Source organism: Lemur catta, chromosome 2 (assembly GCF_020740605.2).
Source record: "Lemur catta isolate mLemCat1 chromosome 2, mLemCat1.pri, whole genome shotgun sequence".
Classification (NCBI taxonomy): Eukaryota; Metazoa; Chordata; class Mammalia; order Primates; family Lemuridae; genus Lemur; species Lemur catta.
This window is the reverse complement of record NC_059129.1, coordinates 23,315,497-23,331,146: the sequence shown is the minus strand read 5'-3', so window position 1 is coordinate 23,331,146 and position 15,650 is coordinate 23,315,497. Positions and strand designations below refer to the sequence as shown.

The 15,650-nt window shown below is 46.7% G+C and overlaps 1 protein-coding gene across 5 annotated transcripts in view; it reads right to left on the bottom strand.

Moving 5' to 3' along the window:
- Window positions 1–14,127: 14,127 nt before the first annotated feature.
- LOC123631533 (Grid2 interacting protein) overlaps window positions 14,128–15,650 on the bottom strand; it is a 31,615-nt gene continuing 30,092 nt past the window's right edge. For 3 of the 5 annotated variants that reach the window (XM_045541266.1, XM_045541270.1, XM_045541268.1), the window contains 2 exons: window positions 14,573–14,737; window positions 14,128–14,330 (listed from right to left, as the gene is read on the bottom strand). In XM_045541266.1, the coding sequence (XP_045397222.1) occupies window positions 14,259–14,330; window positions 14,573–14,737 (237 nt within the window). In that variant the 3' untranslated portion in view covers window positions 14,128–14,258. The remainder of the gene's footprint in view (window positions 14,331–14,572; window positions 14,738–15,650) is intronic. The other 2 variants (XM_045541267.1, XM_045541269.1) reach the window with 1 other exon arrangement.

The window sequence follows — 15,650 nt, the reverse complement described above, 5'->3', positions numbered from 1 at the left end:
AGAAATAAAAATTTAAATTATGATCATGAATTTTTACCGTTTTGTCTTTATATCGGGCAATGTCAGTTTTGAATGTAAATATCAGAGCATTTAACTCAGCTAAGGAAGCTCTGAAAGTGCACAATTCGTGTTTCATGGCTTGTCCATGGAGGGTGTCTGCAGCTGTCCAGAAGAAATGGACACAGGCCAGACCCAGGAAGACTGGAAGGAAGGTGGGGAGGAGGTGGGTCCATCAGGCACCGAGCAGGCCAAGGGAGCACACCCGCCTTCAGGCGTGGGGTTGCTGGATGGGACAGTGCAGATGCCCACGTGTGCCAGGGGAGCACTTGACAGTCTACACCGAACTTGGACAGAGTATGCACTTGGGCCTGATGGCTGGTTCCCTCTCCCACCAACTGACCAGCCAGGGCAGGGAGGGTGAGTCAAGCATCACCCTTTTCCATGCACCACCACTCCAAGCCCTGGCAGACAGCAACCCTCACCGGCATTGCAACCTCCATGCTAAGTACCTGGATCAGGGGTGGGTGAGAGACTTGCCCCTGCTGAGTTGCCCGCTAAGTACACCATGGTGACGGACAGCTACCAATATGACCAGAGAGGCCACAGTTTACCCACTCTGACCTGACCTGACCCACTCTGCACCTGCACCCAGGCCTCCACCTGAGTGGAAGGCAGCAGTGGCCACTGGGCAAGGGCGGGGGCGGGGGGTAGAGCCCAGCCTGCCAGATTGCTGGGGCAGAGGGAGCAGGCTAAGGAGAACCCATCATGGGAAGGCAAGGAGGCAGCAAGAAGTGGAGCCGTGTGTGTGTGCAGGCTTCAAGTCTCTGTTTCATGCTCTGCTGTCTCATTGGCCTTCACTTGCAAAACACAAATTCAAAGATAAAATTATTAAAAATTTCAAGACAATGGCTGCAAAACATTAAACTTTGAGCATGGCTCCTTCCAAGCACTGGACTCTGGGAAACTGCCCTGGTTTCTCTCCCATGAAGCCTGCTCTGCTCACAGATACCACAAAGAACACAAAATCCAGAAAATATTAATAATACTTTTATTAGCTACCTCACATACTTCAGTAATAGCCTTTCTCTTTGATTGCCTCTTCATATAACAATGATTTTGACATATTTTCTACAGAGACAATAAAAAAGTTGTCTTTAGCATGGTTGATTGAAAAAAAATTTTTTTGATAGTTTGGAAACATTTCTTTCATCTTCTCAACTCATTCTTGGTAATATCATGGAAATTTTTAGGACCATTGTCACATTTGGGAAATTTTCAACCATGTTTCTTTCATATAAGAGCTGCAAGATTTCAGGATATTTTTGGTTTCCTTGTGCAGGAAATAATATGTAATACTTTTTGAATTGGTGATACTAGTTAACCAGCTTGTTGGCACTCAGTGTTGTATTTCATGGTTTTGGTGGTTTTGGAATATGTCCACAGATTACTTGTCACTTCCTTTAAGAGGTGAAGCTTAATTACCCTTCCCTTGAATGTGGGCTGGACTTAGTGACTCACTTCCAACAAACAGAGTATGATAGAGATGGCAGCTGGTCACTTCTGAGACTAGGTTATAAAAGTTATTGTGGCTTCCTCTCCCTTCCTCTCTCTCTCTCTCTCACACACTCTCACTCTCTCTCTCTCACCACTCAATCTGGAGGAAGCTAGTTGTCTGATCATGAGGACACTAAAGCAACCACATGAAGAAGTCTTATTAACAGCCAGCAAGGGGCCTTCTATGTATAGCGACGTGAGTGAACTAACTTGGAAGAAGGACTCCAGCCCCAATCAAGCCTTCAGATAAATGCAACCTTGACCAATGTCTTAACTGTAACTGTTGGGGAAATATAATGAAAAATAAAATCTTCTGCCCCTAAGAAAGACTTCCCTGGGATGCAAAACTGGCAAGAGGCTTATTTAGCTTTTAAAAAGACTTACAAACATCCGAAAGAGATAAGAAAAAAAGATTTATGATTCCAACTTTTCTAAAAGAAATGCTAAAAGAAAACATTTGTGGGAGGGTCTTTTTTTGGCCCCAGGGAAAACTTAATTTTTTTTAGATTTTTATTTATGAAACTTCATAAAATTTCCTGATCCAGAGGCACCCAGCTAAGCTGCTCCCAAATTTCTGGCCTTCAGAAACTGTGAGATAATGAAAATTTGTTGTTTTAGAGTGCTGAGTTCTGCAGTAATGTGTTACCCAGCTACAGACAACTAATACAGGGTGATGCATAAAATATGCAATTTTATCCAAAGACACATGGGATGTTTGAGTTCTGCCAGGGTTTGTACCTCACACAGAGGTACAGAGGAATTTGATCATTCTATTTCACTGGATTCTCATTAGAAAACAAATGTTCAATGGAGTTCCTGTAACTAGAAAAGGAAATATACATAAAATTTTTAAAGTATAAAAGAGAAAAAAAAAAGAAAAAGAAAAGTAGATCATGTGTCCATAATGGTATTTACTGGATTATCAAGTCTAGTCATATAGGAGAGAATTTCCATTTTGAGCTTCACTGAAAATCAAGTCTTCCACTTACTATTTTATGATTTTACTGGTTGGAAAGATTTTTTTGCAAACTGGCTTCTGACTCTTTACATTTCACACCTTGTTTCCTTTCCATTAGCCACACACAGAGACACAGAGATGCACCACTCAAGAAAGGGCTCCCTACATACTTCAGCAAGTCTTACTCAGTCACCCAGGCTAGAGTGCAGTGGCCTGATCATACTCATTGCAGCCCAAAACTCCTGGACTCTAATGATCCTCCTGCCTCAGTCTCCCATCTAGCTGGGACTACAATGCATACACTACCATGTCTGGCTAATTTTTCTCTTTTTTGTAGAGATGGGGTCTTGCTCTGTTGCCCAGATTGGTTTCAAACTGGCCTAAAGCAATCCTCCTGCCTTGGCCACCCAAAGTGTTGGGATTGCAGGCATGAGCCATCACACCCAGCTGATCAGGCATATTTGAAAAAGAACCAAATTGAACTTTTATAAATGATAAACCATAATAATTGACATTAGAAACTCCATAGGTGAGCTGAACAGGGATTAAACATAGCTAATGAGAGAATTAGTGAACTAGAAGTGAGATATAAAGAAATTAAACAGATTTTAGTACCATGAGGCAGAGATGGAAAATATGAAAGAGGGAGTTTGAAAGAGAGAGTTAAGAGACAAAGAGAATAGAGTAAGAATGTAATGAAAATGTTGAACTGAAATTTCAGAAGGAAGAAAAAATAAAGAGGATGGAAGAGAAACAATATTCAAAAAGAAAATAGAGAATTTTCTAGAACTGTTGAAATACCCCAATTTTCAGATTCAAGAATCTCAAGTGATATAAAGAAAATGAAATCTCTTTCTAGATAATGTAGAATTCCAAGGGCAGAGAGAAATCTTTGAAATCAATCATGAGAAAATACAGATAACTTACTGCAGTATGTTGAATAGTGCCCCTCCCCAAAATCATGTCCACCAGAAACCTCAGAATTTGGCCTTATTTGGAAATAGGGTCTTTGCAGATGTAGTTAGTTAAGATGAAGTCATGCTGGATTGGGTGGGCCCTAATAGAATGACTAGTGTCCTTATAAAAAGAGAAACAGGCCAGGTGCAATGGCTCACACCTGTAATTCCAGCATTTTGGGAGACTGAGGTGGGAGAATTGCTTGAGAACAGGAATTCAAGACTAGTCTGGGCAACATAGCAAGACCCTGTCTCTAAAAAAAAAAAATTAGGCCAGCTGTGGTGGCACATGCCACAGTCCCAGCTACTTGGGAGGCTAAGACAGTAGGATCGCTTGAGCCCAAGAGTCTGAAGTTGCAGTGAGCTATGATGACACCACTGTACTCTGGCCTGGGTAGCAGAGGAAAATGCTGTCTCAAAAAAAAAAAAAAAAGAGAGAGAGAGAGAGAAAACAGAGAGACATAGAGAACACCATGTGATGACAGAGGCAGTGATTGGAGTGATGAATCTATAATCCAATAATTGCCAAAGATTGCCAGAAGCTAGGAGAGAGGCTTGGAACAGATTTTCCCTCAGAGCCTCCAGAAAGAACCAACTCTACCAACACCCTGATTTTGTACTGCTCACCCAGAACTCTGAGAGAATAAATTTCTGTTGTTTTAAGCCACCCAATTTGCAGTAATTTGTTACAGCAGCCCTAAGAAATGAACATACCTACATTTACAACAGAATGGTTATTAGATAGACAGCTGACTTCTCCAGACCAAAAATGGAAGTCAGAAACCAGTGGAATAATATCTTCCAGATGATGGGAAAATGTAACTGTCAACCTAGAACTGTATGCCCAGTGTTTTAGTCTGTTTTGTGTTGCTATAAAGGAATACCTGAGGCTGGGTAATTTATAAACAAAAAAGGTTTATCTGGCTCACAATTCTGATGGCTGGCAAGTTCAAGATCAGGCATCTGCATCTGGTGAGGGCCTTGGGCTGCTTCCACTCACACCAGAAGGTGAAGTGGAGCTGGTGCATGCAGAGATTGCATGGCGGGAGAGGAAGCAAGAGAGAGAGAGGGAGACAGGGAGGAGGTGCCAGACTCTTTTTAACAACAAGCTGTCACGAGAACTAAGAGAGTGAGAACTCACTCCCCACAGACAATCCCCCCAGGTAGGGCATTAATCTATTCCTGGGGGGATTCATTCTTGTAACCCAAGCACATCCCATTAGGCCCCACTTCCAACACTGAGGATCAAATTTCAACATGAGGTTTGGAGGGGACAAACATCCAAACTATAGCACCCAGTAAAACTATCTCTCAAGAACATGGGTGATGGCTGGGCGTGGTGGCTCACCCCTGTAATTCTAGCACTCTGGGAGGCCAAGGCAGGAGGATCGCTTGAGGTCAGGAGTTCAAGACCAGCCTGAGCAAGAGCAAGACCCTGTCTCTACTAAAAATAGAAAGAAATTAGCTGGACAACTAAAAATATATATAGAAAAAATTAGCCGGGCATGGTGGCGCATGCCTATAGTCCCAGCTACTCCAGAGGCTGAGGCAGAAGGATTGATTGAGCCCGGGGGGTTTGAGGTTGCTGTGAGCTAGGCTGATGCCATGGCACTCTAGCCTGGGCAACAGAGTGAGACTCTGTCTCAAAAAAAAAAAAAAAAAAAAAAAAAAAACGAACATGGGTGAGAAAAAGACATTTTCAGATATAAAAACAGAAAGAATTTACTACCAATGGACTCTCACTATAGAAAATGCTAAAGTAAAAAACGTACTTGAGGAAGAATAAAAATAACCCCAAAAGAAAGGTATGAGAAGCAAGAAGGAATGACTCTTTAGAATTGAGAATGCAGTTAAGGTAAGAATTCTGCAGTAGTAGAAACTTCAGGAGTCCCAGAAAAACACAAGAACTCAGCAGTCATCCTTCCATTCGGCAGAAAATGTGCCTCAAGGAGCCAATGGGCCGGATGACTCCCCAGGAGGGAGTTTTCCACTAGACAGGAAAAGAAACTGACAAAATAGAAAACATCTCCTATACTAGTAGTCCTTTAAGGCTACTCAGAAATTCAGCTCCTGAATCAGCATTAGTGTCCATTTACACAGCATTTTTCAGAAATATAAGTTGGTACTGAGTATAAAGCTAATCAAGGTCTTGGGACAAATTTCTTGAGAAAGGAGGAATGGCTCTGAACTCTTGGTAAAGGTGTAAATCTTCTCATTTATTTTTGCGACACTTAGATAGTTTTGGGCAACTAAGTAATGTATTTTCTGCAAGTATTGTGTATTTCAAACACATCTACCAATGGGTAAGTGTAAAAATCTTAGATCACCCTTAATATTTTGGATTACTTGATGACAAGCAGAACATTGCAAAATAAATTGATTTATATGCTAAGATGTTGCCAACTTTATAAATATTTACACATGGTGTGTACTTGTGTATTTCAGCAGTTTGACTAGAGTCCTGTCCTGTCATTTATTCCTTTTTTCCCCTGTAAATGAAAAAGATTCACAGCACATGACTACTTCTCATTCTTAGAAATAGATGTGGAAAGTGACCTTCTACCAGGGCAGTGCAGATGTAAACACTGAAAATATCAAATACTTGGAAAGAACTGTCCTCTTTTCAGCTCACCCTCCATTTTGGATAGAGTACGTGTACCTTTCTTTGAGCAAAGAGTAGGTTTTGTGAGCTACTTTTTGGGTAAAAATTATAGCACACTGGCTGATATTGACATGGTCATATGTAGGAGGTTTGTAATTCCTTTGTATCTCTGTTTTGCTCTTTCCTAGAGTTTATGAGATAAAGTTTTAGTCTCAAGTTAAGCGTCATGAAAACTATCTGCACACATTTCTGTCTGTTATGTAATGTAGTGATACAATATTGTATTTTTCCTCTTCTTGTTTCATTTTGTAAGTTTGCTGCTGAAATGTAAATCTCTGAGGTTATATCTGAGATTAATTTCTGCATACCAGGTATCTGAGTGTATTGTTTTCAGAAAGACTGGATTATTTTCTATATTCATTTTCGGAATAGTGTGAAGTTATTTGAAGAGAACAACACTCTGCAGTGTTTCACCAGTTAGCATTAAATTAACGATTGCTTAGAGACTCTTCACAGCCTCGGTTTAATTTTCTCATGAAGTAGATTTAATGGCTGATAGAAGACACTTAGAAATGGCAAAGCAGATGCAATGGCATGTACTTCATTCTTCTCTCCGACTCTGGAGGCTGCTTTTCTCTGCTTCTCTGGCCCCCACCCAGCAAGGTTACATTTCTTCTGTTCCAGAGAGCAGCCACAGTGAGGCTGGAATCCCTGGGTATTTATTTAATATTCTCCTAGAAAGGATTCTGATTGGCCCAGCTTAGGCCGGGGGCCCACTCAATATTCAATAAATGAGCCAGGTGGGCAAGGGTGCCTTGCAGGAAATGGTTGCTGAGGGTCCACTGGGTTTCCTGGAAGAAGGGGCAATGAGTGGGACCTGGGCAGACAGCTCTAGAGCTTTCCCCCAGCTCCACATGGCAGGACATGCTCACTTGCTGCATTGAAAACAGCCCAGGCATTGTCCAGTCTTGGAACTAAGGCCAGAGAGAAAGGTCACCTTCCAGGGACCAGTCCAGTCCAAAGCTTGCTTTTTGATTCTTCATCTCAGGCCCTGAGACTCACTTTTTCCAGGGTGGCTGATAACTGATAGTATCATTTTATATTCCATCAGGAGAAAACTCATCTCCCAGAAAGATGGCCACGTAGAAGTTTAACATCAGTATATCCCCCATCATATACATTCCTCAGTTTCAAGTGACATCAGATCTGGACAGCGACACTCCGGTCCAAGTTCTGTTACCTTTCTCTTGTTCCTTTTTAGTCTCTCCTTATCAAGGGTTCAGAAAAATCACATTGCACCCCAAGTCACCTTGTTACATACAATTATGTATTTTTCTTTTTTTAATTATTATACCATGAACATTTTTCCATGTCCTTGACATTTCCTCAACATTTTAATGGCTACATTATATTCCAAAATATGACTGTCACATTATTTATTTCACTGATCTCCTATTTTTGGACATTCAGTTTCCATCTGATCAACTCCACAATGAACAACCATGTGCCTCAGTGTCCATTTGCATTTCTGACTCCTGTGCGGTCCGTTTACTAGTGACTGATATAGAGCATTTCACCAGATTGGGGAGGGACAATAATGTGCTTTTCTTTTGGTGCTCAAATCACACCTATGGTAAGATTGCTCTGGCTCACACTGGCAGGACATCTGGTAATCCTCCTGGGGTTCTCCCCTAAAGGAGATTCTGGGGGGCTCCCTGAGAGATGTGGCCACGTGCTACAAACCTGACACCCTGGCGCACCTTCCGTGCTCTGAGCCAGCACTTCTGCCTCACTTCTCTAAGCTTCTTGAATTCTCTGAACCAATTCTCCCCTAACATGCACAAGCCCTGCCATTGCAACTAAGGTCACATGGTGGTGTCTGCCCAGTGCTCCTCGGGGGACAGCAGCACCTGTGGGTCAGTGGCCCAGGTCCCTGCTACTGGTTTGTGAGTCCCCAGATCCACCCCGAGGGCTCTCCCCTTTCACACCATACTGTCCTTCCTGCCCTGGATGCTTCACAGTGGGGACATCCATTCCCTCCTGTGGAAACCCCCTCACTAACCCCACAGAGTGTGTGGCCTGGTCCCACGGTTCACGGAAACACCATCATTTCATTTATTCAATGCTGGAGACATCAACAGTCTAGTCCAAATTTCTTTTTAGAGAAAATATTTTCCTTATCTTTCAGGGCACTATAACATAAAGATGTAGCATTTGCACAACTAAACAGACCTGTCATGTCTCAGTCTGTAGACTCATGTTTGGTTTTTTTTTTTTTTTTTGAGACAGAGTCTCACTCTGTTGCCCAGGCTGGAGTGCTGTGGCGTCAGCCTAAGCTCACAGCAACCTCAAACTCCTGGGCTCAAGCAATCCTCCTGCCTCAGCCTCCCATGTAGCTGGGACTACAGGCATGCGCCACCATGCCTGGCTAATTTTTTCTATATATATTTTTAGCTGTCCATATAATTTCTTTCTAATTTTAGTAGAGACAGGGTCTCGCTCTTGCTCAGGCTGGTCTCGAACTCCTGACCTTGAACAATCCTCCCACCTCGGCCTCCCAGAGTGCTAGGATTATAGGCATGAGCCACCGCGCCCGGCCTCACGTTTGGTTTTGTGATGACCTCACAGTCTTCACCCAGCACACTGTGCGGGTCTTGCCTTCCTGTGACTCAAAGGCCCATCCAGACGACTTTCCTAAAATGAAGGGCATCTTCCAAGTAAGGTAATCAGCACCTGTCCATCCAGAAACCATAACTGCCCAGCTAGCTCCAAACACAGTTCCCTTGCTAAAATTTAAAAAGACAAATCAAGTTCCTGCTTATGGAGTGTCCCACCATACCCCAGGCTCGAATGAAGATGTCAAATGGAATAAATGTCTTATTTCCAGTGTTGTCAAACTTGAAGCTGGGCTCCATTTGGGTCACGGAAATGTTTCCTTTGGCTCATAACTGATAATCTTACATAAAGTTTTGAATTGGTTGCCAACATTTTAAAAATCAGGACATTTTCAATAAAAACCTGGATTTCTGCCTTATGTTGCCAGAAGATGAGGCAGCACAAGGCTCACCTTCCCACGTGGAAGTCCACCAGCTAGAGGGGAGTAGAGACACCGCCTGCCCCAGGACAGGGCACCCACCCTCCAGGTCCCTCAGTCCCCAGCCCTCTGTCATCTCTCCTGTCCCTATGTGTCAGCTCCCCTTCATCCTTGGCCTGGAGCAGTTGTTTTCTTATTTGTCTTACTTCAAACAATGTTTGCATTCCTTGTCAGTCCTCTGCACGCCTAATTTGCAACCGTTGTTTTACAGCTTTTTGCTAAAATGTTTTCTAGAAAGGAGCCAGTCATTTTCTAGAGCAACTTGGTAGTCCCCTACCCTGATGCAATTTTGGTTTGACTTAATGGGCAATTAATCATTGAGCACTTGTATGCAAAGGCTGCAAGTGGCTGGGCTGATGCGAAATCAAGCTGATGACAGTGAATATACACCTGGCAGCTGAACCCTGGGTGTGTGTGAATTTGTCAAGGGTGGGTAAACAGTGCTGGGTGCTGCTTCAGGGTCAAGGTAAGGACAGGTTCTCCCTGTGGCTTCCTGTCAGGTGCCATAGCAGGCTTAGGGGAAGGAGGGGCAAGAACGCCAGGCTGCAGTGTGCCCCGAGGTGAGTGGATGGCGAGGACACAGAGGCAGCGAGTGGAGACAATCATTCCGAAAACTTTGGCTCTGAAGAGGGAAATGAGAGAGCAACAGCCACCGGGGCCAAGAACTGTTCTGGGGATGGACAGCAGGGGAGATTTTACATGGGAGGGGGAAGAGCCAGTGGAGAGGGATTCGTGGTCACTGATGGGCTGAGAGCCCTGGGGTCTTGGGGAGGCAGGTGTACAGCACAGACAGGGAATTAGCTCTGCATTGGAGGAGCCCAGAGAGAGGCCTGGATGCCCTGCGGTGAGGATGGGGCAGATGCAGAAAAGCTTGCAAAGGGGCCTGGGAGGGGGAGTCCTGCCTGGTAGGATCCTTTCTCTCTTGCTTTCCTTTTTTTTTTTTTGAAACAGAGTCTCAACTCTGTCGCCCCGGCTAGAGTGCAGTGACATCATCATAGCTAACTGCAACTTCAAACTCCTAGGCTCAAGCGATCCTCCTGCCTCAGCCTCACGAGTAGCTGGGACTACAGGTGCCCAAAAACCATCACCAGCTAATTTTTTTCTGTTTTTAGTAGAGAAGGGGTCTTGCTCTTGCTCAGGCTGGTCTTGAACTCCTGAGCTCAAGCGATTCTCCTGGCTCTGCCTCCCAGAGTGTTGGGATTACAGGCGTGAGCCTCCACCCCTTTCTCTGTGAAGCATCAGCTCCCCCAGAGATCTTTGAGGCCTCGTTGGGACTAGGACCATTATATCTCTGGCACCTGATAAGAGAGTGTAATGGTCTGAACTGTGTCCCACACATGTTAAAATAACCCCCAGTACCTCACTATGTGAGTGCATTTGGAGACAGGATTTTTGAAGCGGTAGTTAAGGTTAAATGAGGTCATATGGGTGGGCCCTAATCAAATAGGATTAGTGTCCTTGAAAGAAGAGAAAGAGACAGCAGAGATCCATGTGCACCAAGAAAATCCCAAGTTAGGAAAGCAAGAAGGCTAAGAAGGCAGCGTCTGCAAGCCAAGGAGGACAGCCTTGGGAGAAACTAAACCTGCTGACACTTTGATCTTGGACTTCTAGCCTCCAAAATTGTGGGAAAATAAATTTCTGTTGTTTAAGCCCCCTGATCTGTGGCATTTTGTGAGGACAGCCCTAGCAGACTAATACAGGGACAGGAGGGGGTGAGAAAGAAGCAAGGGCTTTATGATGAAGTCACCAGCATCTGTGGCCCTTGGAATACGGATATATAAAAAAGAAGTTGTATTAAGTAAGACAAAGAAGATATTTCCACTCAGAAGATGGGCTTTTAGATTTAGACAGACTTGGTTTTAGATCCAGCAAGTCATAACCTTCCTGAGCTTCAGACTTTTATTTGTAAAAAGGAGATAACAAAATTCACTGCAAAGGGTTGTTGTGAAAGTAAAATGAAATGAGATACGTAAAAACATCGAGCACACTACCTAATAAACATTAACTGATATTATTATCTGGAAAGGTGGTGTATAAGTAGGTTATGTTATTTTGTCAGTATTATTGAGAGATAAGTAAATTCCTGGGCAGAAGTGCCTGTATTCACACCTTGTCATTTGGTGAGGAACTGGAGAGGGTGGGGTGGACATGGTACACGTGTTGGCTCACATCTAGGGCTTTGCACTGTATAGACTCACCATAATATATAACCCTAGGGAACCAAACTCAAGGTGACCCATAAGATGTTTGCACCCAGCATTGTGCCTGGCACATGGCAGGCAGTCAAAAAGTATTGGTGAATGCACGTAGGAAGGAAGAGGCCTCACTGAGCATGTTAAAAGACTGAACATCTATAAGCAATAGTTGATGGGTGTATTAGCCAACCCTCTTAGGGTTGCAAGTGGCAGAAACCCACTCAAACCAGCCTAAGCCAAGAAATTAAAATAAATTTTGAAAATTTAAAAATGGAGGGGGAATTTGTTGGTTTGGAGACTGACAAGTCCAGATGTCTACTTCAGGCATGGTTGGATCCAGGGACAGAAAGCTGTATTATGGTGATCTTCTCTCCTCTTTTTCTCCACAGTATTGGCTTTATACCCAGGCAAGCACCCTCCACCTGGTGGTCCTGGTAGCCCCTCCAGGCTTCCACCCCTAGACACCCAGCAATTCCAGAGGAAAGGGAGCCTCCCTTTTCAAACAGTTCCATCTGGAGTCTTGGAGTGACTCTGAGCCACCCAGCCAGAGTCATGAGACCATCCTCATCCAATCAACACAGACCCAGGGCCTAAGAGTAGGGGAGGGACAATTTCCTAAAGGAAGAACAGGGAGCTTTTCCCAGCAGAAGAGTGAGACTGGTTGCTAGACATGCACAGACCACTGCTGTCCACTGGACTGAGTATCTGGAGAGGAGTCGTGGGTGACCAGGTGAGAGAGAGAGAGAAGCATGCTGTCTGGAGGACACATGGGAACAGGTAACCAGAGCTGTGCTGGGTCCAGGCAGGACAGGAGACACTGGGGATTTCAGGAGGCTGGGACCTGCACCAGAGTGCCTGGCTAGGGGCGTATGTTGTAGATTGATTGCAAAAATGGCTCTGATTCTCCATCCATTCCTGAATCCACACACTGTGTAATGTGATTTTGCAGCATCAGGAGTGGAGCCCATTTTTCTCCCCCTAGAATTTGGGCTGGCCTTGCCACTTTGACAATAGAATGTGGCAGAAGGGATGGTGTGCCAGTTCTGAGCCTAAGCCTCAAGCCATCTTCTGTGCCTTTCCTTGTTAGTCTTCTTGGACTGCTGCCTCCATCATGTAAACAAGCCTGGCCATTTGAGTATAAAATGAGAGACCACATGAGGCTATCCTAGCTTTCCCAGCCAAGGCCTCAGACATAAGAGAGAGCTCTCCGTGATCAGAAAAGCTGCCTGGCTGACTCACAGCTGACTGCAGATGCATGATGAGCCCACTGAGTCCAGCTCAGATGAGAACTACCCAAGTGACCCACAGACTCATGAGCAGTAAGTGGTTGCCATTTTATGCCAATGAGTTTGGGGACAGTTTGTTACATAGCATTGTGGCAAACAGATAACCAATACAAGGCATGTTAGGGAGAAAATCTAGCTAGGGCTTGGCTTGCCAAACTATATAATCCTGAGCCTGGAATTCCTGGAGGGAGCATGTGTTTCTAACTTGCAGGAAAATGCCATATGGGCTACCTGGGTGTGGGGATCACCCCTGGTGGAGTCTACAGTCTCTACAAATCTCATCTGGGGATTTTAACTGACCTTCCGCAATGTTTCCCAGAGACACAGGCATTGGGAACTTGCAGAAACTACCCAGTTTGAGCCGCTGGGGAGAAATGTACCCCACTAGCCATAGTTCCCCCCTTGAAGTATATATTTCGGTTTAGACATTTGTATGTGGTAGTTGTGAGCAGGGAACAAAAAAAGAATAAAGATGGCCTCAAAGAAAGGCCTGTGGGAGGCTGGGAAGAATCGAATGGGGTCCAAATGCTACCCAGGAGCAGCGCTAGCCATTTGACCATAGTGGGAGAGAAGGAACCCAAGAGACAGGTTTAAAGCGCACTTCAGATTTCTCTGGAAAAGAGAGAATAGCTAACAGGGGCAGCTGCCGGATGCAGGGATCTACCTACTGGAGAATGAAAAAACTGAAACAAGTCACACACCCTCCTACCCACAGTGCACCTGTTCTTAGCATCCACATAACTCCCTTCTCTATCCCCAGACACATATAAAACAGCCTCTCAAATCCCAAACATGTCCCAGGTTGTGTCATCTGCCCCCAAACTTCCCCTGCTCACATGACCTGTGAACACGCATCAGGTGAGAATCTGGCAGTGGGCCGCCAAATCCTGCTCCCCAAGGGCCTAAACATCTCCCCGTTCTCTCTGTCCCTACTGTGACAATCCCCATCCCACTCCCAATCTCCCGGCTTCGAATCTGGCCACCTCTAAGGTGGTTTGAGTTTGTTGTCCACTGGAATAAAACCTCAATTCTGCATAGAGGGTCAAGACCCAGGCTCGGCGCGCATGTCCCCGGGGCGCTGGTACCCGGGCTCTGCACCCCCAGCCTTCGCTCTCAAGCCCTCTGTGTGGCGCGCTCAAGGGCACGCCCTTTCCTCGTGGGGGCCCCCCACGAGCGGGTTGAGAAAGGGGTTCGCACGTCCTGGGACTGTCCAGACAAGCTGTCCAGCCGATGCGACGACAGACCCTGCCCCAGGGTGGCAGCACTTTACAATCCACCCACGGACCCCCAGAAGGACAGTGGCGCAAGAAGCGGATGGAGCATGGGGCGAGCAAGCGAGCGGTCGGGGAGTCTGCGCCGGACCGGGGCGGAACGAGGGCGGGCGGAGAGGCCCGGGCGGAGCGCGGTGGCTGAGGTAGCAGGAGGCGCGGCGGCGGCCGGGCCCTTCCCTCCCGAAGCCGAAGCCGGGCCGCTCTGGCCGGCAGGCGGGCCGCGTGCTCAGCGCCTGGGGCGCAGCGGCCCCGGGCCTCGGTGGCGTCTGGGCAGCCCCATTGGGCGCAGCCTCCGGCGTCCGTCTCTGAGCTCACGTCGCGGAGGACGCGGCGTGGCCGCTGTCACCATGCCAGGGGCGAAACCATCCCGGAGCTGCGCGGGCCCTCCCCGGCCTGCAGGTCGCTGAGCGCTCGCTGGAGAGGGGAAATACAGGGGGACGGGTGGTCAGGGGTCCCGGGAGCCTCCGACAAGTCTTCTTCCCACCCCAGACCGCCAGCGCTGAGGTTGCGTCCCCGCCCACGGGGAAGGGGTACACGTGTCACTTTACTGGGGGCCCTCTTCCAGCCCGGGCTTCACGGGTGCAGAGGACGCCTCTCATTTGGCCTCTGGCCCTGACCTCTCCGAAGGGGCCCCTTAGGCCTCCACCGTGGCTTACCTCGAACTTGCTCATGAACTCCGCAAAGATGCCGAAGAATGCCTCGGAGGTGGTGGCCTTGGAATCCTCCCCGAAGAAGGCCAGCGCCTTGCCCAGCTCGTCCATGGCCTCGCGCTGCAGCCCGTCCAGCGCCCGAAGCGCCGGCTGGGCCGTCTCCAGGAAGGACTGACAGCGCCTCCGTTAAGGAAACAGCCACCCGCTGGGTGCCCCCAGGTCTGGGTGACCCCAGAAAGCACACTACCTGCCACATTCGGGCTCTGGCTGAGTTCTTCGAAGGGCCAGGCCCTATGTCAGTGGGGAGGAGGGCCCTGTTCAGGGTCTCCAGTCCCACTGCCTAGTAAGCTCATCCTGGAACCTGTCACAGCCCTTGTCAACTCAGGCCTTTCACTCCTGCTCTCTCTGCAGGGCCTGGGTGGCTCTCTCTTCCTTCGGACTCTGCTCAGAGGCTATCAGCCCCTTTTTCTCCAGCCACCCACTTACAGTGGCCCTTCTGTCACCCAGAGACAGGGTCTTGCTCTGTCACCCAGGCTGGAGTGCAGTGGCCCAATCAAAACTTTTTGCAGCCTCAAACTCCTGGCCTCAAGCAATCCTTCGGCATCAGTCCCCCCAGATAGCTGGGACTATAGGGGCACATCACCATGCTCAGCTAATTTTTAAATTGTTTGTAGAGACGGGAATCTCACAATGTTGCTCAGGCTGGTCTCCAACTCCGGGGCTCAAGCAATCCTCCTGCCTCATCCTCCCAAAGTGCTGGGAGTGAACCACCATGCCCGGCCCTCTTTTTCTATAGCGTTTGTTGCTATCTGAAATTGCTTGCAAGTTCATTTTCTATCTCCTAAGTGCAGGCTCGTTCCCAGTATGTACCTCTGGTGCCTAGAACAGTGTCTGGCACACATCAATTCCTGGGAAAAGATTCAGTGGCTGAATCGCTATCATTTTTTCAGCACTTAAAACTGTGCCAAGCTTTGTTCTAAGCCTGCTACACATTCTTATTTAATCATCATAATACCTCTAGGAGGTAGATTATCTCTATTTTACATGTGAAGAAACTAAAGCACAGAGGACTTTAGCAATTATC